At 43.7% G+C, this 26916-nt stretch overlaps 1 protein-coding gene across 2 annotated transcripts in view; it reads right to left on the bottom strand.

Annotated features, from left to right (window-relative positions):
* The window catches only part of WASL (WASP like actin nucleation promoting factor), a 47595-nt gene extending 21765 nt beyond the window's left edge, over nt 1-25830 (bottom strand). The window contains exons 1-5 of one of the 2 annotated variants that reach the window (XM_044280268.1): nt 25551-25830; nt 4441-4575; nt 3090-3176; nt 1508-1604; nt 1195-1218 (exon numbers count right to left, since the gene is read on the bottom strand). In XM_044280268.1, the coding sequence (XP_044136203.1) occupies nt 1195-1218; nt 1508-1604; nt 3090-3176; nt 4441-4575; nt 25551-25661 (454 nt within the window). In that variant the 5' untranslated portion in view covers nt 25662-25830. The remainder of the gene's footprint in view (nt 1-1194; nt 1219-1507; nt 1605-3089; nt 3177-4440; nt 4576-25550) is intronic. The other variant, XM_044280269.1, reaches the window with a different exon arrangement.
* Nucleotides 25831-26916: the final 1086 nt, after the last annotated feature.

Here is a 26916-nt window from a genome sequence, read left to right as displayed (position 1 = left end):
AAAATCTTTATACAAAATAATTGAAAATAAATGACTAAAACCCCAAAATTAGTAGAACACAATGATTAAAAAAAAAAAAAAGCACCCAAATGTGTCCAGAGCCTTTACGGCTTTGTTCACACTACAGTCCTGGTTTCTATTATAAACTGACACAGTAAACCCACCACTGACTTATATGGCCCCTTGCAGACTAGCATTCCTCCGAGTCCGCATCGCAGCACCCGGCCTGACCTCCCATCGCTGCTGGGAGTCACATAGCATTATATTGATTTAGGATGCTATGTAACCCTTACAGTTCTGGAATGTATTGGATAACACTGGCAGCATTATGTCAGTGTTATCCAATACATTGCAGAACTGTAAGGGTTACAGAGCATCATAAATTAATATAATGCTGTGTGACCCCCGGCAGGGTGCTGCGATGCGGACTCTCTGTGGGAGGAACACTTGTCGGCAAGGGGCCTAAAGGGGCCCATTTTGAGGTATCTTAAAGAGGACCTTTCACTACAATAAAAAAATCTAAACTAAGCATACAGACATGGAGAGCGGCACCCAGGGATCTCTCTGCACTTACTATTATCCCTGGGCGCGGCTCAGTTCTCCAGGTATAGGCTCAGGTATCTTCAGATATTCGGCTCAACTGGGAGGAGCCTGCTCTTGTTTTCCTGGGCGTCTCCTTCTCTCAGGCTGGAGTGCTGGCCAATCACAGCGTTCAGCTCATAGCCTGAGAGAAAAAAAAACTCTCAGGTTATGAGCTGAGCGCTGCGATTGGCCAGCACTCCAGCCTGGGAGAAGGAGACGCCCAGGAAAACAAGAGCAGGCTCCTCCCAGTTGAGCCGAAAATCTGAAGATAACGGAGCCTATACCGGGAGAACGAAGCGGCGCCCAGGGATCACAGTAAGTGCAGGGAGATCCCTGGGCGCCGCTCTCCATGTCTGTATGCTTAGTTTAGATTTTTTATTGTAGTGAAAGGTCCTCTTTAATTCTTGCCTCATCTGACAGACCCACCGACCTTGGTTCTCAATGGAGCACAGTCATATTCTGCGCTGCAGAATTATAAGAGTTTTAGAAATTATTAAGGTGCAGTGATGGCACTTTGGTCATGAAATGTAAGTACAATGCACAGCCAAACTGGTCAGTGCTACCTAATAGAGTTAAAAAAAAAGAAAAAAAAGAATTAAAAAAAAAGCTTACCATTAGGTGGATCTCGTTTTTTATCTGGAAGAGAAACAAAGCTAATTTTAAAGCTCTATAGGCATAATTCTATGCAGCAAAATTAACTGGGAAGGAGAAAATGTGGGATTTTCTTTGCAAATTCTGTAAAGAAGCAGATTTCCCTATATGCATTGCAATGGGTGAAATTTATGGTCAAAATTTGCAGAAAGAATTGAGAACTGATATGTAAAGTTGATTTAGTAAAATCTCCTCCACAGCACCATGTAACAATAAACATACAAATTCTGCATGTATGTAACCCTCCTCACTTTAAAACAATACTAAATTTTACCAGGTTTTTTAGGTCTTCTTCCGAGCAATTCTGTTATAGCTTTTCGGAATCTTTTCGCTTCCTCTTCACTTGCAAAGTTTAGGCCAATTTGACATGACTGCAGCAGCACATAAAATGAATAAAAATAATATTTCACACATTTCATAAGAGAAGCCCGTATAAATAGTTAAATAACCCATTCACTGCCAAGGACATACATAATAGGTCATGACTTACTGCAACTAGAAACAGCTACAGCCTTGCCTCTTATCTCATTACCTCAGCCCCTGCCTCCCCATCTTCAATCTCCCTGTCTGTCTGTCCAGCACTCAACCAAAATTAGATGAGAGACTCTCATTGATATATTAGGCTACTTTCACACTAGCGTTCGGGGCTCCACTTGTGAGTTCCGTTTGAAGGTTCTCACAAGCGGCCCCGAACGGATCCGTACTGCCCCACTGCATTCTGAGTGGATGTGGATCCGCACAGAATGCACCAGTCTGGCACAGTTTGGCGTCCGTTCCGCTCAGCAGGCGGACACCCGAATGCAGCTTGCAGCGTTCGGGTGTCCGCCTGGCCGTGCGGAGCCAAACTGATCCGTCCAGACTTACAATGCAAGTCAATGGGGACGGATCCGTTTGACGTTGACACAATATGGTGCAATTGCAAACGGATCCGTCCCCCATTGACTTTCAATGTAAAGTCCTATAATATACCATTGGATCAGAGTTTTCTCCAATCCGATGGTATATTTTAACTTGAAGCGTCCCCATCACCATGGGAACGCCTCTATGTTAGAATATACCATCGGATTTGAGTTAGATCGTGAAACTCAGATCCGACAGTATATTCTAACACAGAGGCGTTCCCATGGTGATAGGGACGCTTCAAGTTAGAATATACTAAAAGAACTGTGTACATGACTGTGTCCTCCCCCCCCCCCCTGTTTTTAACTCATTGTTGGCCAGTGCGGGTGCCCCCCCCCCCCCCAGTTTTTAACTCATTGGTGGCCACTCCCCCCCTAATTAAAATGACCGACCCCCCATCATTGGTGGCCAGTGTGCGGCCGCACACTGTGCCACCAATGTTATAAATACAATAGAGGGAGGGAGGGGGGCCGCACACTGTGCCACCAATGATATAAATACAATAGAGGGAGGGAGGGGGGGGCCGGCCACACTGGCCACCAATGAGTTAAAAACAGGGGGGATGGGGGGGTCTCTGGGGGCAGTCATGTACACAGTTCTTTAAGTATATTCTAACTTGAAGCGTCCCCATCACCATGGGAACGCCTCTGTGTTAGAATATACTGTCGGATCTGAGTTTTCACGAAGTGAAAAATCAGATCTGAAAAAAAATATTATGCATACGGATCCATTCTGAACGGATGAAAGCGTTTGCATTATAGGAGCGGATCCGTCTTTATAGACACCAGACAGATCCGCTCCAAACGCAAGTGTGAAAGTAGCCTTAGCCCCTTTTACGTTTCTGTCCTGTGTGAGGTACAATATGTTTGCAGTGCTGTGCCATCATAGCAATGATTCCACCATGAAGGTAATGAAGAGGTCCTTTAACCTCCATTAAACAACATATTAATACTTACATCACCACCAAATGTGTGAAAATATGATCTTGGGCTATTATATACAAAGTTATAATATAGTTCCTGTTCATAGAGTTGCCGACCATCCTGAGGAAGAACAAAGAGTAATCAAAGTAGAAAATATTGTTTATAGCCTATGCACACAACAAATACTGGGGTTTTTATGCGTTTGTGTAATGCCACAAAACAAGACTTTACTAACTGACTGAAGTGGAAAAAATATACTAGAAATAAACTTGTTTTTAATGGTGCATCCTAAGATTGTGCTACAATTACCAGTGGGGTACCACAATTGGCAGTGTTGGGCCCTCTCTTTCTTGTAGAGGGCTTACAGAGTAGAATTTCAATGTTTGTGTGTCATACAAAGCTCTGTTAAGTGGGCAGAGAAGTGGCAAATGATGTTTATTCTAGATAAATGTAAAGCTACATACCATTCTCTGGACAGTTAAGGGTCCCGAAGGTGGAACCCGTACCTACTGGGCATTTAAGGCATATCCTGTGGATCTGCCATAAATACTTCAGATGGGTATACCATTTTAGCAACCAGTGTCTGCAAAGATACATAAGGTCAAGGGATGTATCAAAAGGTCTATAGATAGACCGCACATGGAATATTGTGGACAGTTTTGGCCATTTGTACAAACAAAGTAAATCAACAGTTTAGGAGCGATCTAATGTACAACATATGAATGGGAAATACAGAGACCGGTCTAGTTATCCTAGAGGAAAGCTGGGGCAAGAGCAGAGACAATATGGAACTCTCTGCCAGAAAAAGTTTTGAAGACATTCAAGGAAAAATAAAATGCAGACATTTAACAAGGTATAGTTACTAGCCCCCTGGAGACTGGACCTTGATCGGTATAAATGGGTCTGCATCTGATCCGCAATTTTGCTGTCCGCATCAGTAGTTCCGTTCTGACAAGAATAGGACATGTTCTATATAGGGCTAGCCCTGTGCTCTGCCACTAATGCGGGGCAACAGGCAACTGTCTCATGGGGGTTTCTGCCTTCCTCTGGACCAACATGGTAGAATTCTAGTTCTGACTTAGGGACCTGTGTCTTCTGATCATGGGAACAAGTGCCCTTAGTCCCCTGCGAGAAGGGGGCAGCAGCGTACATACAGGACCACCGCTTCATTCCCTGTCTACAGGACTGCCAAACAGAATTTGGCAACCTATCAGTCCCATAGAAGCCACTGTAGTGAGGGAACTCAGAGAACCCAGCTCGTCACCAATTCTGTGGATAGGCGATAAATGTTGTGTGCAGGCCAAGCCCTTTATAACCTGGAGACATGATTTAATAGATGGCATCTCCTGTTTCAATGGATGCTAGACAATCAAATAGGTCTTACCTTGATATCATACACTCTAATGAAATAGGATCGTTGTGGATTGTCCTTCACTAAGCATATTACTCCACAGCATTTCTTTACCCACATGGAATTACGGTCTGAAGCATATAGCTGGACAACTGCAGAATTAATAGTCTGGATGGAGGTGGGAACAGAAAAAAAACAGCACAATTACAAAAGTGGGCAAAAAATAAAATAAATAAACTAATATTATATATATATATATATATATATATATATATATATATATATATATATATATATATACACATACACACACACACACATATACATACATACATACACACTTTAGAGGGGGGGAAAAAAAGAAATCGCTTACATTTTCATTTTCTTTACATTAACTAACATATAGACACCCAATATTGCCAAATATGCTTACATATTTTAAGGAAGCGGAAACACATTCAAGTGCAGCCTCTACCAGGACAACTGGGCTAGGCACCAGTCAAGGGATTGGCTCCAATCCTGGCAGACTTGAGTCATCCTTGTATTACATGGTGGCCAGCTGAATCTAGAGGTTACTTTTCATAAATGCACCACAAAAAGATTGTTGCTAGCGGGGCCAGGAATTCTATATGCTACAGAGACAAAGTCAGCTAAGATTAGGTCACGTGTACTTCCTCGGATATATGTAATTATTAACCACTGTTAACATGAACATAAGACAACACAATCCATAGAGACAATAGACTAGAATCACTGCACAGTCCACATCGGTAAGCTTCTTCATAGGAGCTGCAAGGGATTAACATGGTGGGCACCAACAGATCCCACTGACCGATAATGGGTTCCATCTTTTTACCAGAAAAAAATAGCACTAAATACAAGCAAATGTGGTGGAGTCTGCTACAGGAGTTCCTGATGAATAAATCAGTGAAAAAAGCCTAATTTGGTGTATCTCTTGTACAATGTCTGACATGTATAGAGAAGTGTCAGAAGCATTCATCAGTAGCTTCCCAGGCTCCTAAAACGGATGATCTATCCTCAGGACAAGTTAAAGGGGTTTTGCAGTTATTTTAACCCATAGGATACCAGCACCGTATATGTACGGCACTGGTATCGGGGTCACAAATCCCAGTGCTGTACAGTTACAGAGCGCTGATAGGGTCACAGATAGCTGGATCCCTGCTGTGAAAACACAGATGCCGGCGCATCAACCCTTGCACTACCGCAGTCAGCTCTGACCGCGGCACGTGCAGTATCCTGCTGGGTGCAGGGTCTCCATCGGGTCCCCGCGCTGCTTTGAAGGGAACCCGATGGCAGGGAAGGCAGTCCCCTGGATCTAACAAACAGGAAGTTGTAAGTGTAAGTGTGTAATACACTTACAGCCAATACATTACAATACAGAAGTATTGTAATGCATTGTAAAGGGGAACAGACCCCCAAAAGTTGAAGTCCCCGAGTGGGACAAAAAATTAAGTGAAAAAAAAAAAAAATACAAAGTTTCAAGTAAAAATTCAGGCGAATGGCAAAAAAAAGAAAAAAAGAAAAAGCGTCAAAAAAGCCATTTTCTGGTCAACAAGTGATCAAAAAGTCTTATGTACCTCCAAAATAGTACCAAACAGTGATCTCATCCCGCAAAAAACGAGCCACTACCTAAGACAATCACCCCCCCCCCCCAAAAAAAACAAAAAAAAAAACAAACAACAACATTTTATTCTGTTCAAAAATGATTTAACTGTGTAAAACTTAAAAATAAAAATGATAGACATAGGCATCGCCGCATCCGTAACAACCTGCTCTATAAAAATATCACATTATATGCCCCCTCAGGTGAATGCTGTAAAAAAAAAAAAAAAAAAGCCAAAACAGACATTTTTTTCACCTTGCCTCACAAAAAGTGTAATACCACCAAGTGATCAAAAACTCTCATGTACCCCAAAATGGTACCAAACAAACCATCACCTCATTCCGCAAAAAATGAGTCCCCACAAAAGACAATCACTTAAAAAATAAAAACCAATGGCACCCATAAACCAATCCATCAAAATCTGCGCAGCAAAAGCCATATGGCGCTCCTTCCATTCTGAATCCTGCCATGAGCCCCCACAGCAGTTTACCACCACATATGGGGTGTTGCCGTATTCAGGAGAAAATGGGTAACAAATTATGGGCTGCTTTACCTCCTGCAGGAGGAGACCCTGCAGCAGGAGACCCTGGCATTGAACTCACTTGTACCTTCTGCGCGTACGTCGGATAACTTGCCCGGCACCCTCACTCGCAGTGCGCCTGCGTCCCTTATTAAATGCCAGCGTCTCCTGCTGCGCCGGCTCTGGAGTATCGGGGACTGTGAAAGCCGCCCAGCGCAGTGAATAATAACGAGCTGGGCGGCGCTAGGAAGCGACAGTTGGGGCGCGGCTGGGCACAAAGTTAGGAGTAAAAACGCCCCTTGGGCATAAAGAAACGTGAAAAAACGCCCCTTGGGCATAAAGGAAGGCGATTATAAAGTTGTTTTTACATGGTTTAAAATGCGGACAGGGGGTACTCTTATGTGATTGGAATACACTTTAATAGACCTATGACTGCATAGGAATAACTAAATATGTTTATCGGGCCTGTCAGTGTCCCTTTAAATCCTGTGGAACACCTCAAGGATTAAAGTGTAACATCAGTTTTGAATAATTTGAGGGGAGCAGTTTCTAAAATGGGGTCATTCATGGATGGTTCCATTACATAAGCCCCTCAAAATCACTTTATAACTGAATTGGTGCTTACAAAAAAAAAAAAAATGTTTTGGGAAATTGTTAAAAGTTTGAAAAATAGCTTCTAAACTTCTAACGTCCTAAAAAAAATAAAAATAAAAAATATGACATTTACAAAATGATGCCAACATAAAGTAGACACATGGGGAATGTTGATAACCATTTTATGAAATTCAAATTTAGGAAAATTGAGAATTTTTCAAAATTTTGGGCAAATTTTATAACTAAAGGTGAAATATGTCGACTGAAATTTACCACTGTCATGAAGTACAATGTGTCACGAGAAAACAATCACAGAATGGCTTGGCTAAGTAAAAGCGTTCCAAAGTTATTACCACATAAAGTGCCTGGCATTTAAGGTGAAAAGTGGTCAGGTACTGAAAGGGTTAAACTAATAATCTATCCTCTGGATAGAGCATCAGCATCTGATCGGCTGTTTGAGAATGCAGCTTAGCCCCACCCCAGCCAGTGATACTAGTCGTGATGTTACTGGGCCTGCGGTAAACAGCAAGAAGGCCGCGGCGCTACTTCCAGTGCCGCTGCCCTCTCAAACAGCTGATGATCTATCCAGGGAATAGATCATCAGTTTAAAAGAACTGCAGAACCCCTTTAATATCTGATTGGTGAGGATCCGACACCCCACCGATTAGCTATTCCCTGCAGCCTCCGATGCTGGAACTAGCACTGTAGCAGGGCTCCCATTCAGGTCAATCACAGCTGAGCTGACGTAACCAAGAACGGCTACTACACTTAGAACAAAGCTGCGCTTCCTGTTCCTTTTAGAGTGCTAGTACCAGCGCCGGAGGCTGCAGGGAACAGCGAGGTGTCTGACCCTCACTGATCGGATATTAATGACCTATCCTGAGGAAAACCCCATGAAGATGTCCAGTGGCTGCTAGAACAGAGGAGCTTCAGAGTGCCACACTGCTTCAGCTTTTAGCTTGCACAAAATGACCACTGAGAATTTTGTTAGATTTTTGTCACTAAAGCAAAAGGATTTCAAATATACTAGAGTATTTTACGTAAAGCAGCTTGAGGTCTATGGCGTGCCAACACTTAGATCCGCAAGTTCAAGCTAAAAGCTGCTGCTCTGACTTCGAAAAAGTCCTAGCCATTAGTATGTCAAACAAACGGCACTGTGTACTTAATAAAGGGAATGTATCGCATATTTATTTCTTAAAACTAGATCCCTATGATCTTTGTATTAGGTAACCCCCTCCCCTTATAACTAGTTGCTACTTCTTTTATGGTCAGTTCATGATCCACTCTTTTTTTTTCCGTAAAAGGGTAAAAAGAGGTCTGTTCTATGGAAGTTTTTACAGTCCTTTTGAATAACCGATTGGAAAAAATATAGATAGAACATAGAATTTGGGATCCATGAGACACATATTGGTCCTCCACAGAAGCGGCTGGTCCAACTTACGGTAACTTTCTTTATTACTGTTAGTTGTCTTCTTTGGCGGTATATCCCTTAGTGCCTCATTCCCCCTATTCCTCTTCTCTATTGCCCTTCTATCCTTCCAGATTTTCTACCTGTTTAAATATCACATCTTATTTAAAATATGAACTCCTCCCTACAATGTGTTTTGTCTTTGGCACTATGGTCATGATTTCTTAATAGTTTCATCGTCTATAAGATACTAATTTGTCTTTGCACTGCAAATAATTATTGGTTCCATTGTGAATCTATTAAAATCTAATGACTTATTGTGGATGTGTTTTGGCTAATCAGATCTAATGTGTAAGCAGTTTTTTGGAGGAATATGTTGATGGTTGAACATCCACAATGGATTCACACTGGAAGTGCCAGAGACTCTCACCATTACTTGAGTTCTCCAGCTTCTCCCCAGGTAAATAATTGTGGGTGAGGTGAGCCGACAATTAGTTTCATAGTAAATAGTGATTATTGTATTAGTCAAGAGAGTCCAACCCAGGAAATGTTCTCCATGAGCTACAGAACATTGCTCAGATTGCACTTCACACCATAATATATCTTTGTTACTATTGGGTCATTCCATGTCAAGTGGACCAACCTAGAAATCTGACCCTCTCCAAATGGAATAACATTTTGCACAGATGTGCCCTAGGGTCCTAAATGAAATCTTACATTTTTTTTCATCTGGACCTCTGTTGGTTCCAGAGTTTCAGGCATCTGATGACAGACCAGCTGTAATTTATTGCAAGTGTTCTGGAACCTGAATGTCAACCTGTCCTTAAAGTATCGTGTCTTTAATCTGGTCAGTATGTAGCTTGCACCTATGATAACTCCTGGGCTATTGGCAATATATGTGGAGTTTCAATTGAGGAGCATGATGGTTTGATCAATTTTCCTGAATCCCCATGGTCCTGCAAGTTCATTTTACTGGCCTTCCCGCAGAGACACTTGCTGGGTCCCAGAAGAGCATGTTATTGCTTCCCTTGATGCACCCACTACATCATCTGGCAGGCAATATGTCTTCTCACAAGATGTTTGGTGAACATTGACAGGAAATTCAAAAACTTTGTGCAATTTGAGAAAGATTAAGAGAGAAGTCTTGTGAAATCTGTATTTTTAGCAATTTTAATATGCATGTTGTGTTTTTACTTTCTTGTTTTTCTTCAATAAAACTTGGTGATTCACCATGGTAAAAGATCATGTGACGTACCATGTGATGACCGGAGTGACGTCATCTAAGGTCCTTAACCTCTATTTAATGCTCACCACAGGTCCTATTCAACAAAAGGAGATAGAAGGAGATGCCGGGCTTCGCGATCAAGTGGAATAAGGTGAGTTAAATTATTTATTATTATTTTTAACCCCTCCAGCGCTGTTTTACTATGCATTCTGTATTCAGAATGCTATTATTTTCCCTTATAACCATGTTATAAGGGAAAATAATAATGATCGGGTCTCCATCCCGATTGTCTCCTAGCAACCGTGCGTGAAAAATCGCACCGCATCCGCACTTGCTTGCGGATGCTTGCGATTTTCACGCAACCCCATTCATTTCTATGGGGCCTGCGTTACATGAAAAACGCAGAATATAGAACATGCTGCGATTTTCACGCAACGCATAAGTGATGCGTAAAAATCACCGCTCATGTGAACAGCCCCATAGAAATGAATGGGTCGGTATTCAGTGCGGATGCAATGCGTTCAACTCACGCATCGCATCCGCGCGGAATACTTGCCCGTGTGAAAGGGGCCTTAGGGTTATTAGGACCTCACACTCAAAACAGCTCACAGGAAGTGAGATGAGAACCTGAGCCTGATAAAAGAACTGCTTCTGAAAATCACAGGAGCGTCATGTTTGCAAGTGCAATTTATCCCTCCTCTGTGACCTCAGGAGCTGAAACCAAACATATTGGGAAGTAAGGGAAAGAACGCAGCAGTACAGGGTTGGCAGAAGGGAGACACCAACTGCTTCTGAGTGAAATGCATCTATCTGTGCAGCTGAAACAGGGAATAATATGGCTGAACAAGACATTAGGGAAGCCCAAACATAACTGTTCCTTCACAGTTATGTTTGAGCTTCCATTCGGCAGAGCCATTATGCGAACATTTTGAAAACTTCGGTACGCCTTAAGTACAGTACAAACTGAGATTTAGATGCATACATTGCAAGGTTTGCTGAATCTTTGTCCACAAAACTATGTAACAATCTGCTCAGCTCGTTCTGCTCTTTAACCCCTTAAGGACCGAGGACGTACCAGTACGCCCTATTTCCCGAGTCCTTAAGGACCGAGGACGTACCGGTACGTCCTGACTTAAAATCGGGATTCCGGCGCCACGGGGGTTAATCGGAACGGGACGCCGGCTGAAATCATTCAGCCGGCATCCCGTAACAACGCAGGGGGGGGGGTCATTTGACCCCCCCGTGTCGGCGATCGCAGCAAACCGCAGGTCAATTCAGACCTGCGGTTTGCTGCGCTTTTTGCAGTTTCTGATCCCCGCGGTCCCTGACCGCGGGGATCAGAAACTTCAGAGTGCCTAAAATCAATATTGCGCACCCCCCCTGCACGATTTGATGGCGGCGGGTGGTGCAGGGGGGGTGTCGCAGGCAGTGGGGGCGTTGCGGGAGGCGGGATCACGATCCCCCGCCCGCCTCCCATTGCATAATCGTTGGCGTCTAGTGGGTTATACCAGGGTGCCAGCATATTGCTGGCACCCTGGTATAAACGGCTGACATCGTTGATGCGATGTCAGCCGTTTAACCCTTTCCATACAGCGGTCCGTACGGACCGCTGTATGGAAAAGGTTAACAGCGCAAGGAGCTCCCTCCCTCTCCGATCGGGGGGCTGCTGTGCCTTTGCAGCCCCCCGATGGGAGAGGGAGAGAGCCCCCCGAAGCCCCGTCCTCACCCTTCCCCGTCTGCGAAGTTGTGGCAGACGGGGAAGGTTCCCATGGCAACAGGACGCCTGCTCAGGCGTCCTGCTGTCCATGGTGCTGAACAGATCTGTGCTGAAATCATAGATCTGTTCAGTGTAAGTAAAATACAGTACAGAAACCTATATAGGTTCTGTACTGTATTTTACAGACATCAGACCCACTGGATCTTCAAGAACCAAGTGGGTCTGGGTCCAATTTTTTTTAAAAAAAAGTGAAAAAAGTTAAGATAAAATAAAAAAACATTTATCACTGAAAAAAAAATAATAATAAAAAAAATACACTACACATATTAGGTATCGCCGCGTCCGTAACGACCTGATCTATAAAACGGTCATGTTACTTTCCCCGCACGGTGAACGCCATAAAAACTATGAGAAAATTTAAATTTTGCCCACCTTACTTCCCAAAAAAGGTAATAAAAGTGATCAAAAAAGTCGCATGTACGCCAAAATAGTACCAATAAAACCGTCATCTCATCCCGCAAAAAATGAGACCCTACTCAAGATAATCGCCCAAAAACTGTAAAAACTATGGCTCTTAGACTATGGAAACACTAAAACATGATTATTTTTGTTTCAAAAATAAAATAATTGTGTAAAACTTTTATAAATAAAAATAAAGTATACATATTGGGTATCGCCGCGTCCGTATCGACCGGCTCTATAAAATTATCACATGACCTAACCCCTCAGGTGACCACCGTAAAAAAAAAGAAAAAAATAAGTGTAAAAAAAGCAATTTTTTGCCATCTTACGTCACAAAAAGTGTAATAGCAAGCGATCAAAAAGTCATATGCACCCCAAAATAGTGCCAATCAAACCGTCATCTCATCCCGCAAAACATTAGACCCTACTCAAGATAATAGCCCAAAAACTGTAAAAACTATGGCTCTTAGACTATGGAGACACTAAACAATTTTTTGGTTTTAAAAATGAAGTTATTGTATAAAACTTACATAAATAAAAAAAATTGTATACATATTAGGTATCGCCGCGTCCGTGACAACCTGCTCTATAAAATTACCACATGATCTAACCGGTCAGATGAATGTTGTAAATAACAAAAAAAAAAAAAAAAAACGTGCCAAAAAAGCTTTTTCTTGTTACCTTGCCGCACAAAAAGTGTAATATAGAGCAACCAAAAATCATATGTACCCTAAACTAGTACCAACAATACTGCCACCCTATTCCGTACTTTCTAAAATGGGGTCACTTTTTTGGAGTTTCTACTCTAGGGGTGCATCAGGGGGGCTTCAAATGGGACATGGTGTCAAAAAAACTGTCCAGCAAAATCTGCCTTCCAAAAACCGTATGGCATTTCTTTCCTTCTGCGCCCTGCCGTGTGCCCGTACAGCAGTTTACGACCACATATGGGGTGTTTCTGTAAACTACAGAATCAGGGCCATAAATAATGAGTTTTGTTTGGCTGTTAACCCTTGCTTTGTAACTGGAAAAAAAATATTAAAATGGAAAATCTGCCAAAAAAGTGAAATTTTGAAATTGTATCTCTATTTTCCATTAATACTTGTGCAACACCTAAAGGGTTGACAAAGTTTGTAAAATCAGTTTTAAATACCTTGAGGGGTGTAGTTTCTTAGATGGGGTCACTTTTTTGGAGTTTCTACTCTAGGGGTGCATCAGGGGGGCTTCAAATGGGACATGGTGTCAAAAACTGTACAGCAAAATCTGGCTTCCAAAAACCATACGGCGCACCTTTCACTCTACGCCCCGCTGTGTGGCCGTACAGTAGTTTACGGCCACATTTGGGGTGTTTCTGTAAACCGCAGAGTCAGGGCAATAAAGATACAGTCTTGTTTGGCTGTTAACCCTTGCTTTGTTAGTGGAAAAAATGGGTTAAAATGGAAAATTAGGCAAATAAATGAAATTCTCAAATTTCATCCCCATTTGCCAATAACTCTTGTGCAACACCTAAAGGGTTAACGGAGTTTGTAAAATCAGTTTTGAATACCTTGAGGGGTGTAGTTTATATGGGGTCATTTTTGGGCGGTTTCTATTATGTGAGCCTCGCAAAGTGACTTCAGAGCTGTAGTGGTCCCTAAAAATTGGGTTTTTGTAAATTTCTGAAAAATTTCAAGATTTGCTTCTAAACTTCTAAGCCTTGTAACATCCCCAAAAAATAAAATATCATTCCCAAAATAATTCAAACATGAAGTAGACATATGGGGAATGTTAAGTCATCACAATTTTTGGGGGTATTACTATGTATTACAGAAGTAGAGAAACTGAAACTTTGAAATTTGCTAATTTTTCCAAATTTTTGGTAAATTAGGTATTTTATTATGCAAAAAAATTAATTTTTTCGACTTTATTTTACCAGTGTCATGAAGTACAATATGTGACGAAAAAACAATCTCAGAATGGCCTGGATAAGTCAAAGTGTTTTAAAGTTATCAGCACTTAAAGTGACACTGGTCAGATTTGCAAAAAATGGCCTGGTCCTTAAGGTGAAAATGAGCCCGGTCCTTAAGGGGTTAACAAGCTGCCAGCAGACTGCATTACATTTAGTGGTGACAGTTTCTTCAAGTTTTTAATACCATTTTTTCGTTTATTTTTATGTGACTCCACATAGAAATACATTATTTTAATTATTCGAAGAACACACTTATCACTCATGTACATAATTAAAAGAGTTTGTGCAGCCAGTACATATTGATGACCTATCTTCAGGACAGGTCATCGATATCTTATAGGTGTTGGAAGTCAGACCTTCCCCTATGCCAATCAGCTGTTTGAAGAGAAGCCGATGCTCATATGAACAATGCTTCCTCTTCAAGATTACACTGCACATCTTCTTGCCGATGCAGTGTAACTACAAGTGCTTGTGAATGGAACAAGCGCTTGTACGATGCGCTGGTGAGACGATGTGCAGTGTAATCTTGAAGAGGAAGTAGCACTCGTACTAGCGCCACCTCCTCTTCATACAGCTAATTGGCGGGGATGCTGGGGTCAGACCCCCACTGATCAGATACTGATGGTCTATCCTGAGGATAGGACATCAATACATATTAGCTGCAGAACCATTTTAAATGTAATGAAACTACTATAAATTCCCTTTAAATACACAATGGTTGCAGCCACCATGCATGTAACTGTATGTTGACAGACACTTATCAGAAATTAGGAGTTAACGGGCATGTAAAGTGCCAGCAGAGGAAGCAGTAACGGTGTAGGAAGCTCCCCCCACTTCTAGCACCACATTACACGCAGCCCACAGTGAACATACCAGGCGGTGTTTTGTCTAGTTGGAAGGGTGCCTTACATAAACAGTCCATTCATTCTAACCTTTACAATGTCCACACCAGCGCATTACAAGCAAATGCCGAAAAGAAAAGTTCTGAACAATTCAAGCTAGGGCAGAAAAGAAGTGACGCACTGTTCTTTAATACACCTACACACAGGGGCTGCACCGTTTTCAGTTCATCTAGCCACAAAGTGCTTGTCATACACCTGCTGCAAAGTATCAGGAAACCTGCAGAACTACAGCAACCTAAATCTCCATGCGTCCCTATGAAACAATGTCGCAGGGGACTTCCCAGTCCGTACACAACTTTTATTCGCTCCAACGAAACCATGCACTGCACACAAATTCAAGGGCATCTATGTACTAAAAAGACACCAGCAGTTCCAAGACCATGAGACACTCTGTTCTAAAGGGTACCCTTCTATTTAGGCCCCATTCACACAATCGTGAGACCGCCGTGCCTGTGTTGCAGACTGCAAACTGCCCGTGTGAACACTGCATCGTACAGCCACTCACTTCAATGGATCTGCAAAATGCAATTAACGATGTGCTATCCTTTGTGGCATGGACACGGAAGGGCTTCTGCGGGTTTCCGCGACCGTGCCACCACGTTGCAAACGATAGCACATGCTCTATTGCCGAATCTTGTGGAACGCGGATCCATTGAAGTCAGTGGGTCCACATGGCCTGTGTTCACAACATGGGCATGGCGGTCCCATGGTCATGAGAATGGGGCCTTTTTCCTCAATAGCCGTCGCCTAATCAAGAAGACTCCCCCATACACACTTCGTTCTGCTGAATGTGTGTTTTAAATGGGGAGAGAGTAGAAATTCACTGCCGGAAACGTATTGTCCAACAATGGTCTGTGCCCTCGGGGTATACTACGAATATCTACTTGGAGGGGGTTCGACACCCTGCACCCCCACACATGCTCAGCTAATTGCAGGCGGTGACAGGGACGAGCCTCCTTAGCATCACCCGGGATGCTAGGGAGGCTCATCCCCGTCACCGCCTGCCATTGGCTAGACCCCCACCCCAGCACCAAATGTCTTCATCTGCGAACGGGGAGCAGCAGCTGCAGCAGTGCGGCGACCAGGAGCAGCGCAAGGTTTTGTCCACAAAACGGACAAGAATAGGACATGCCTTAATTTTTTCAGGGCCACGGAACGATACAACGGATGCGGACAGACCACGGAGTGAATGAAGTGAATGGGTCGGCACACATAGGCTACTTTCACATCTGCGTTTTCAATCCTGCTATTTAGATCCGTCATAGGATCTCAATAGCGGAAGAACTCTTCCGTTTCGTCCCCATTCATTGTCAGTGAGGACAAAATGTAACTGAACGAAACGGAGTGCACAAAAAAGCATTCCGTTCCATTTGGTTGCGTCCCCATCGCCGCAAGCAGCGTTTTTTTTCTGTCCGCCATGTGTTGCGGAGCAAGACGGATCCGTCCTGACACACAATATAAGTCAATGGGGACAGATGCGTTTTTTTCTGACACAATATAAAACAGATCTGTCCCCCATTGACTTTCAATAGTGTTCAGGACTGATCCGTCATGGCTATAGAAAACATAACACAACCGGATCTGTTTGCATACATACGTATGCGGTTGTATAATTGTGACGGAAGCGTTTTTGCAGATCCGTGACGGATCCGCAAAAAAGCCAATGTGAAAGTAGCCTTACATGTATTAACTCTAAACGCTGCAAAGGGATCTAAATTCCAATCTCCTCTCCCCAAGGAAGAAACAGACCAATATTTCCTGTTGCAAATGCTGACTAGGGAGTACATTCCTTCAGACTCTATGAAGCCAGCCGTTTAGTTATATAAAGATCCCTTTGCAGATCTTGCAGAGATGCTCAGAAATACAAGCACAGGACCAGGCAGACGACACACTCGGAAAGGGCTGGCTAATCCCGCGCGGTTATAGTACAAAAGTCATTTATTCTTAGAATCCGAGGTCGCAATAACGCCAGTACGGGCAATCTTACTCTAGAAAAAAAAAAACGTCATGCGTATTAATACACAAAACTGCGCAGCTATTAAACCTTTCAAGAGCCAGGGATTTTCCATTTCATTCCCCGCCTTACTTTCCCACTCACATTGCGGTAGGAGGCTGGTTTCCTCCAATGTAGGGGGAAGCTGGGAACATTTTTGAAATGGGGTGCAATTCAGCCATAGTTTTATGGATTTCATTTCTCTATGCAGTAAAACTGTTCCCTTCATTCTGCGGGTCAGCACGACTATAGTGCTATCACATTAGTATAGTTTTCTTTGTATTTTAACATTTTGGAAACAAGAAAACTGCTCTGCAATGCCATATTCTGCCCCCCTACGTTTACACAGCTGGCGAGGACTCTTTTTGCAGGGAAATCTGTAGTTTTTATTGATACTATTGTGAGATATGTTCAAATTTTTGATCATTTATTACTTTTTTGGAGGAGGTGAAGCAATGAAAAAAAATGCTTAATTAGCTCCTCCTCCCTGGCTATGAGCGGTGCGCTCTGATTGGATGCGCTTACAGCCAGAGAGAAGAGAACCGCCCAGTCTAACCAAGTCGACTAATTAGAATATAAGGCGCCAAAATCAACGGGGAACAACAGGGGTCCTTTGAGGGAGGGGGAAAAAAAAAAAAAAAGCGTGATGACATAAGTGGGGCCCGTCCTATAAGGCAAGACCCCAATTAGACTAGGGTTAAACAGATGAAAGGTCCTCTTTAAAGGGGTTCTCCGGGCTTCCTCAGGATAGGTCATCAATAATATCACATTGGTATCAATATTCATCTGTATTTGACGGCCATGAAAACGGACAGATGGACGGGAAAATGGATTTTAAAAAAAATGGTAAAAATGGCTTTTTTTCCACTGTTGTGTGAATGCAGCCTAAGATCAGCTTTGGTTGGGTTAGAGACCTCTCTGATGGATCTCAGTGAGCGGCAGTCTGCAGCTGCTATGTACTGTCTTACAAATGCTGCAACATTTTAAATAATACCCTAAATCAGGGACGCCCAACCTGCGGCCCTCCAGCTATTGCAAAACTACAACTCCCAGCATGCTTGGACAGCCTACAGCTATTGGGGCATGCTTGGAGTTGTAGTTTTAGAACAGCTGGAGGGCCGCAGGTTGGGCAACCCTGCCCATAATGCATTCATTTAAGGAAGGTTATTCAAGAGCTGAACCGTTCCAAATACTGCCCAGCGGGGACCTATAGAGCACTGATGCTGGAGAGGCGGGCATTTAACAGGTGAATGACAGCTGGAGTTTTTTTTTCCAACACAAAATGTCCTTTTCAGAAACTCTAGGACAACCTCAAATTTTTTACATTTGTTTTCTGGCCTGGCCTAGATGCCGAAAACCCCAATGCTCCAAATGTGTGTCCCACAGTCTCGTTCTTTGCTCGTCCAGTTCCCGCAAGAGCAGGCAGTTGTCTGGTCCCAAGCAGACCTGTGATTGGTCATGAGGGCAAGGTATGTGGCTAAACTGGTTTCTATCTAGTAGTATGAACAAGCCCTTCAGCACAATCATGTTAAATATGTAAAAATGCTAAAAATGTGTGTTGGTGTCCACATGGTTAAAGGGACTGTACTGAAGGGATAAAGCTGAAGTTTAGTTAGCAGGACTCACAAGGAGATATATATCAGCTGGCCCTTAGTGGTATTTAACCCCTTCAAGACACAGCCCATTTTCAATTTTTTTGCATTTTTATTTTTACCTTCCTCATTCCAAAAGCAATCACTTTTAATTTTCCGTTCAGATAGCTATAAGGGCTTATTTTTTTGCACGTCAAGATGCATTTTTTAACGGCATCGTTTAATTTACTATGGCTTGTATTGGAAGACAAAGAAAAATTCTTTGTGGGGTGAAAATGGAAATAAAATCCACATTCCCGCCAAGGTTTTGGGGTTTTGACATTATGACGCTCAGTGTGCGCTAAGAATGACATGATATCCTTATTTTGCAGGTCAATACGATTACAGCGATACCAGATTTATTAGTTTTTATTTTACTACTTTAACAAAAATAAATATTTTTTTGCATCGCCATTTTCTGACAGCCATAACTTTACAGTTCTGTCCACAGAGCTGTATAAGGACTTGTTTTATGTGTAAAGAACAAATTTGTATTAGCACCATTTTTGTGGTACATATGTTTTTGATCACCATTATTAATATTTTTTTTTTTGGGGGGGGGGGGGGCAGTCCCACAGTGACAAAAAATGGCATTGACATTTTCAGGCACGGCAATACAGTTTTTTATTGTTTATTTTTATACGTAAAATTAGGAAACAGGGCGATTTGATTTTTTCTTCTATTTTTATGGTTTGTTGGAATCTTCTGAGGTCTTGTCCCATACACCATAACCCTAAGTTCACACCTGAGCGTTTTACAGCGCGTTCCTACGCGCTGTAAAACGCTCAACAAGGAGAAACCAATGCTTCCCTATGTCTGAAACAGACACGGAAATGTGAACAAGGCCTTACACACAGGTTACAGTAACGCAGAATGGCCCACACAGGAACGCGTTCACACTGCGGTTATGCTGCACTTTCCCACCAGCTGTCAGATGGGCAATGTTAGTGTAGAGGAGCACATAAAAATCCCATCCACGTATCAAAAAGTTTTTGATGTGTGTTTTTTCTCACATAGAACTTAATATGGATTGGTAAATTGCCCTGTATAATTCATGCCTACAGCGCTAAACCGTTTTTGGTAATTTGGGTGCCGCGCTGACCACCCTACCGATATCTTCTAAGTACATTGAAAAACCAGACAAACACATCCAGCATCATTTACTCTAACTCTTTTCCATTTTTTTGACAAAGAAAAGTCATAATTTCGTTGCAAATGCTATTTTCATCTTTTTTGTGTTTTTTTTAGCATTTTCCAACCCCCTCGGAGGAAGCAGGCAGAAGCTGGAACCTCCGCAGCCATAGCCCTGGTGCACATTACACCAGAAATCTCCTGGCTGTAGACGATTTCAGTTCTGGCACACAGACAAAGGAACTACCAGAAGGACCCGGCTTCGCACGGGTGCATTTCATCTATTTAATGTTTCTGTGTGTCGTTAAAAGATATCCACAGCACCCTGCCCCCTTAACAGTGACCTCCACACTGTCGTCGTGTAGCCCTAGCCTAATGCCTCTTTCACACGGGCGTCAGTTTTTTTGCCCGGATAAGAGCCGGGTGCGTTGCGGGAAAATGCGCGATTTTCCCGCGCGAGTGCAAAACATTGTCATGCGTTGCACTCGCGTGAGAAAAATCGCGCATGTTTGGTACCCAAACACGAACTTCTTCATAGAAGTTCGGGCTTGGGATTGATGTTCTGAAGATTGTATTATTTTCCCTTATAACATGGTTATAAGGGAAAATAATAGCATTCTGAATACAGAATGCATAGTAAACCAGCGCTAGAGGGGTTAAAAAATAAAATTAAAAATAATTTAACTCACCTTAGTCCACTTGATCGCGAAGCTGGCATCTCCTTCTGTATCCTCTGCTGAACAGGACCTGGGGTGAGCTGCTCCATTAAATACAGGTTAAGGACCTTCGATGACGTCACTCCGGTCATCACATGGTACGTCACATGATCTTTTACCATGGTGATTCACCATGGTAAAAGACCATGTGATGACCGGAGTGACGTCATGGAAGGTCCTTAACCTGTATTTAATGGAGCAGCTCACCCCAGGTCCTGTTCAGCGCAGAGGATACAGAAGGAGATGCCAGCTTCGCGATCAAGTGGACTAAGGTGAGTTAAATTATTTTTTTTAAAAATGTAACCCCTCTAGCGCTGGTTTACTATGCATTCTGTATTCAGAATGCTATTTTTTTCCCTTATAACCATGTTATAAGGGAAAATAATAATGATCGGGTCTCAATCCCGATCGTCTCCTAGCAACCGTGCGTGCAAATCACACGGCATCCGTACTTGCTTGCGGATGCCATTTGATTTTCACACACCCCATTCACTTCTATGGGACCTGCGTCACGTCAAAAATCGGACAATATAGAGCATGCTGCGATTTCAACTGAACACACAAGTGATGCGTTAAAAACATCGCTCATGTGCACAGCCCCATAGAAATGAATGGGTCAGGATTTAGTGCGGGTGCCATACGTTCGCTGCACGGATCGCACCCGCACGGAAAACTCGCCTGTGTGAAAGGGGCCTAAAGCTGACCTACAGCAGTGAAGAAAAACGGTTGGGTTGTTATGGAAACCTGGAGTAAAACTGTGTGTATGTGGAGACTAAGGGCCTGCGAGCTTCTGATGGCTGATGAGGGACATGTGACCGTGTGTATGGCAGTTGGGATATGAAGAGAAAGACTTGCAGGCTTCTATTGGCTAATGCAGGTCATTTTTTGGGAATATCTCCTAGAGAGCTGTGATCCCCACAAGATTTCTCTCCAGGTAGCAAGGGATGTGTAAATCAAGTTTTTTTTTTTTTTATATAATTTTTTTATTTTCTCCCACAATCCAAAAAGTAACAAATTGACATCATATTACTTCATACATGAATATGACTGACATAGAAAATATATGCTCAGCACGTTACATCATTGGAAAGTTAAAACAAAGTAACATAATAAAACAATTCCCCCCCCCCCTTCCCAGCATCAGCTTAAGCACCATACCTGGCTTCACATAATTACATATGTATCTGGTAACACCTATGTCACTTTCAATATTCCCAGTCTATCTTTGAGGTCCTCTAACAAATACCACTCCGTCAATTTGAAGTAAATGAAGTTTTGTTGAAGTCACTGGTTGAGACACCCAGGATCCCCACTGATGAGCTGTTTGAGAAGGCACTAGCGTTCCTGTGAGCACTCTAGTCTTCTCACAGCGCCGTACATTGTATAGCAGCTGTGCTTGGTATAGCATTCACTTGAATAGGGCTGAGTGCGATACCAAGCACGGCCACTATACAATGTACGGTGCTTTGCTTGGTAAGCTGTGAGAAACCCAGAGCGCTCACAGGAAGGCTAGTGCCTTCTCAAACAGCTGATCAGTGGGGATCCTGTCAGACCACCACCGATCAGATACTGGTGACCTATCCAGAGGACAGATCATCAGGAAGGAAAAAAAAAAAAAAAAAACAACAACACAGAAAACCCCTTTAATACATGCCCAATGCACACAAACCTAGGCCGTATTCACATGCCCGCGTCAGTTTTCCCTCTGTGAAAAACAGTTGTGCTTTTTTAATCCATGACAATGTCCATGTTTCGAGATCAATTCCTTCCAACAGTTTGTGTAAAATGGGGGTAAATATACCCATCAAATTCAGTATATCTGTGAGTCACTGGTGTGTGAATAAGACCTAAAAGTGGCATTACAGAGGGGTTGGCAATTATTACATGCCATACCACCTCCTGTAAAAAGAGCAGATAAGCCCCATTGACATGCACCTGAGAAACGCTGGGAGAAGCTCCTGACAGTCAGGTCCATAAATATTTGGACATCAACACAATTCTGACATTGTTGGCTCTATACACCACCACAATGGATTTGAAATGAAACTAACACGATGTGCTTTACCTGCAGACTGTCAGCTTTATTTTGAGGGTATTTGCATCCAAATCAGGTGAACGGTGTAGGAATTACAACAGTTTGCATATGTGCCTCCAACTTGTTAAGGGACCAAAAGTAATGGAACAGAATAATAATCATAAATCAAACTTTCACTTTTTAATACTTGGTTGCAAATCCTTTGCAGTCAATTACAGCCTGAAGTCTAGAACGCTTAGACATCACCAGACGCTGGGTTTCATCCCTGGTGATGCTCTGCCAGGCCTCTACTGCAACTGTCTTCAGTTCCTGCTTGTTCTTGGGGCATTTTCCCTTCAGTTTTGTCTTCAGCAAGTGAAATGCATGCTCAATCGGATTCAGGTCAGGCGATTGACTTGGCCATTGCATAACATTCCACTTCTTTCCCTTAAGAAACTCTTTGGTTGCTTTTGCAGTATGCTTTGGGTCTTTGTCCATCTACATTGTGAAGTGCCATCCAATGAGTTCTGAAGCATTTGGCAGAATATGAGCAGATAATATTGCCAGAACACTTCAGAATTCATCCTGCTGCTTTTGTCAGCAGTCACATCATCAATAAATACAAGAGAACCAGTTATATTGGCAGCCATACATGCCCACGCCATGACTCTACTACCATGCTTCACTGATGAGGTGGTATGCTTAGGATCATGAGCAGTACCTTTCCTTCTCCATACTCCTCTTTTTCCATCACTCTGGTACAAGTTGATCTTGGTCTCATCTGTCCATAGGATGTTGTTCCAGAACTGTGAAGTCTTTCTTAGATGTCGTTTGGCAAATTCTAATCTGGCCTTCCTGATTTTGAGGCTCACCAATGGTTTACATCTTGTGGCGAACCCTCTGTATTCACTCTGGTGAAGTCTTCTCTTGATTGTTGACTTTCACACACATACACCTACCTCCTGTAGAGTGTTCTTGATCTGGCCAACGGTTGTGAAGGGTGTTTTCTTCACCAGGGAAAGAATTCTTCGGTCATCCTCCACGGTTGTTTTCCGTGGTCTTCTCTGTCTTTTGTTGTTGCTGAGCTCACTGGTACATTCCTTCTTTTTAAGGATGTTCCAGTTGTTTTGGCCACACCTAATGTTTTTGCCATCTCTCTGATGGGTTTGTTTTGTTTTTTCAGCCTAATGATGGCTTGCTTCACTGATAGTGACAGCTCTTTGGATCTCATCTTGAGAGTTGACAGCAGAAGATTCCAAATGCAAAACGCACACTTTAACTGAACTCTGGACCTTTATCTGCTCATTGTAATTGGGATAATGAGGGAATAACACACACCTGGCCATGGAACAGCTGAGAAGCCAATTGTCCCATTACTTTTGGTCTCTTAACAAGTGGGAGGCACATATGGAAAATGTTGGATGTAAATACCCTCAAATTAAAGCTGACAGTCTGCGGTTAAAGCACATCTTGTTTGTTTCATTTCAAATCCATTGTGGTGGTGTATAGAGTCAAAAATGTTAGAATTGTGTCGATGTCCCAATATTTATGGACCCGACTGTATGTCTAACGGCTGCAATGTACAGACATACGTCATCCACAGGGTCCACAAGGAAAAACTATACTGCACAGAATGTATTTTTACTGTATACAGTGGTCTAATACACTATTCCTAACCTTTCTCTTACGGTATACTGGTCTGGCAGAGAATGCCATTGCGTGGATGGGAGCTCAAAGGGGTTTAATATTGATGACCTATCGTCAGGTTGGGCCATCAATATTAGATCGGCAGGGGTCTGACACTGATTAGAGGCTTCCTCGCCACTTACCATTGGATAGCGGCTGTGCTTGGTATTTCCCTGAATGGGGATGAGCTGCCTCTACACCATGTGACAAATGACCATAAGGTCACAGGCCTAGGAAGAGACTACAGCCATGTGGCCTCTTCAGACAGCTGATCAGTGGGGGTGCCAGGAATCAGACCCCCACCAATCTTCTACTGATGGCCTACCCTGTTGGGAACGCCATCAATATCTTAGACAACCCCTGTAACATGTATAAAGGGGTTTTCCATTACTTTTATGTGGATGGACTATCCTCTGGATAGTCCATCAGTATCTGATCGGTGGGGGTCAGACACCCGGGACCACCACCGATCAGCTGTTTGAGAAGGCACTGTGGCCTCCTCCCTGTGCTTCCTAGTCAGAGTGATGACACGTTCATCTGTCACATGGCCTAGGAGAAGCACAGCCCCACTGAAGTGAATTCCAACAGCCACTATACAATGTGCTTGGCGAGCAGGGAGAAGGCCACGGTGCTGAAGCGGGGGTCCCGGGTATCACAGCCCACCGATCAGATACTGATGACCTATCCTGAGAACAGGTCATCAGTATAAAGTCTCGGAAAACCGCTTTAACGTGATGTGAACAGGACCTAATGTTACTCCGGGCCTGTAATGGCTGCTGACAATACAGAAAATGGAGAGTAGACCAGAGGTCACGTATCGACGGCAGGAGACCTGGAAAGGAACGATAGGATTAGCTGCAGAAGACAAACATGGCTGCATGTAAGAACGCTCTGGCGACATCTCACATGTACGATAGTTGGCAGTGCCCACAGGTATGTCTGGCATCAGCAGATGGCAATGCTGATACCTAATGATACAAGCAGGGAGACAATTACGTAACTGGTACCAGTGAGTCACAGCATTACCGAGGTGTCACACATCGCCCAGATTTTGGTTTGTGAAACTGGGACTATTTCTAAATTCAGGAATATTTGGTGGCTCTACCTGACGTTCCTCTTCAGTCACGTGATTGATTATAAGCCTCTGGGGAACGATAATGCCCACGGCGGCTCTCCTGTCACCTGCTCTGTGTGATGCCCATCAGCACTGCTTTGTGCATTGTCCGGGGCGGGCACAGGGGCAGCACCTTCTCCCTCACCTTCCGAATCCCTTAGGAGGGACTGATAAGGTAGCAGATTCGCTCATAGAGTCCCAATATTACAGAAGGGTAGGACTTCTCTGAGCAGAGCGCGGTGACAAGAGGGTCAACATGACCCTTGGACATGTGGTGACACCAGATCTACCTGGCCACAAGCCGGAAGTCAGAACCTACTGGAGACGAGCTGCCCGGCCCCTGGGGGTATACCACAAATACCCATCTCCCCTCCCCCATACAGGTGTACACAGGACGCCCAGCTGTCAGTGGCCAAGACCCTCTCCTACACCCCTGTACACACAGGCCGCCGGCCACTCACCACACACTTCTTGCCCAGGTAGCCGTACAGGGTGTCATTCTCCTGGGCAGTCAGCAGGATGGAGCCGGAGTTGGTGACCCGCTTGGACTGCCGGTTGTTGTTGTTACTCATGTCTGCACGTCAGTGTCCTCCCTGAGGAGGCAGCTCTAGCCCGGTGGTCTGAGGGGGAATCAGGGCCGCTCCATGTCCCGGGCGCTTGTCGTCGTGTTGTGGGAGGATCCGCTCCTGCCGCTTCCTCCCTAGCAAGCTGAACAGGCCTGTGGTGGGCGGGGCTTCAGAGGCGTGCGCGCTCCCGACGCGTGGTAATAGGGGGCCTGGCTGCTGTGCGCGCGCCGCATAAACACGTAGAACGCCTCGGCTATCGTGTAGCGCACTGCTGCCTTCTCGCAGTCTACGTCACAGAAACGCGAAGCTGGATATCACCCAGCACTTTTTACCCTTTGAAGCTTCCGTAGTCACCTGATCCTAGTGTTTGCGAAGCAGCGTTCTGAGGCGTGGACAGGGTTTATGACACAAGTGACACGGAGTAGTAGGGGTTTTATTCCCAGGACCTAGAGCAGGGATCAGCAACCTTCGGCACTCCAGCTGTTCAGAAACTACAACTCGCAGAATGCCAGCCAAGCATGTTTGTATGCTGGGAGTTGTAGTTTCACAGCAGAAGGGTGCTGATCCCTGACCTAGAGCTTGTGTCGTCAAGGGCTGTTACTATGGTTACAAGCTTCCGGTCTCTGTCTCCTGATTACTCCACTTTTAGTTGTGTCCTGTGACCCTCATATAGTCAAGTTTGGTTTCTTATTTGAATTTGCAAACTGTGAAAATGCCCTGCCAGCTTTGTAGGTCCCCTGTCTCCCCTCTTCAGCATTTGGTTTGAGGTGGTTCATGTCACCGCTGCAGCCAATGCCTGGCTCCAGAGATCACATATGATGCATGGGTGACGCTTTGCAGCGGCTACAGACCGGAAGCTGACCTGTTTTAATAATTTAATGTAAATTGTAAAAAAAATAAAATTATTCTTTGTAGACCACCATTGTTGCAAAATCATTTCTGAGGTTGGTGACTCGTATGAACTTATCCTCCGCGGCAGAGGTGACTCTTGATCTTCCTTTCCTGGGGCGGTCCGCATGTGAGCCAGTTTCTTTGTAGCGCTTGATGGTTTTTGTGACTGCACTTGGAGACACTTTCAAAGTTTTCCCAATTTTTCGGACTGACTGACCTTCATTTCTAAAAGTAATGACGGCCACTCATTTTTCTTTACTTAGCTGCTTTTTTCTTGCCATAATACAAATTCTAACAGTCTATTCAGTAGGACTATCAGCTGTGTATCCACCTGACTTCTCCACAACGCAACTGATGGTCCCAACCCAAT

The sequence above is a fragment of the Bufo gargarizans genome, chromosome 2 (assembly GCF_014858855.1).
Source record: "Bufo gargarizans isolate SCDJY-AF-19 chromosome 2, ASM1485885v1, whole genome shotgun sequence".
NCBI classification, from domain to species: Eukaryota; Metazoa; Chordata; class Amphibia; order Anura; family Bufonidae; genus Bufo; species Bufo gargarizans.
This window is presented reverse-complemented; position numbering and strand designations above follow the sequence as displayed.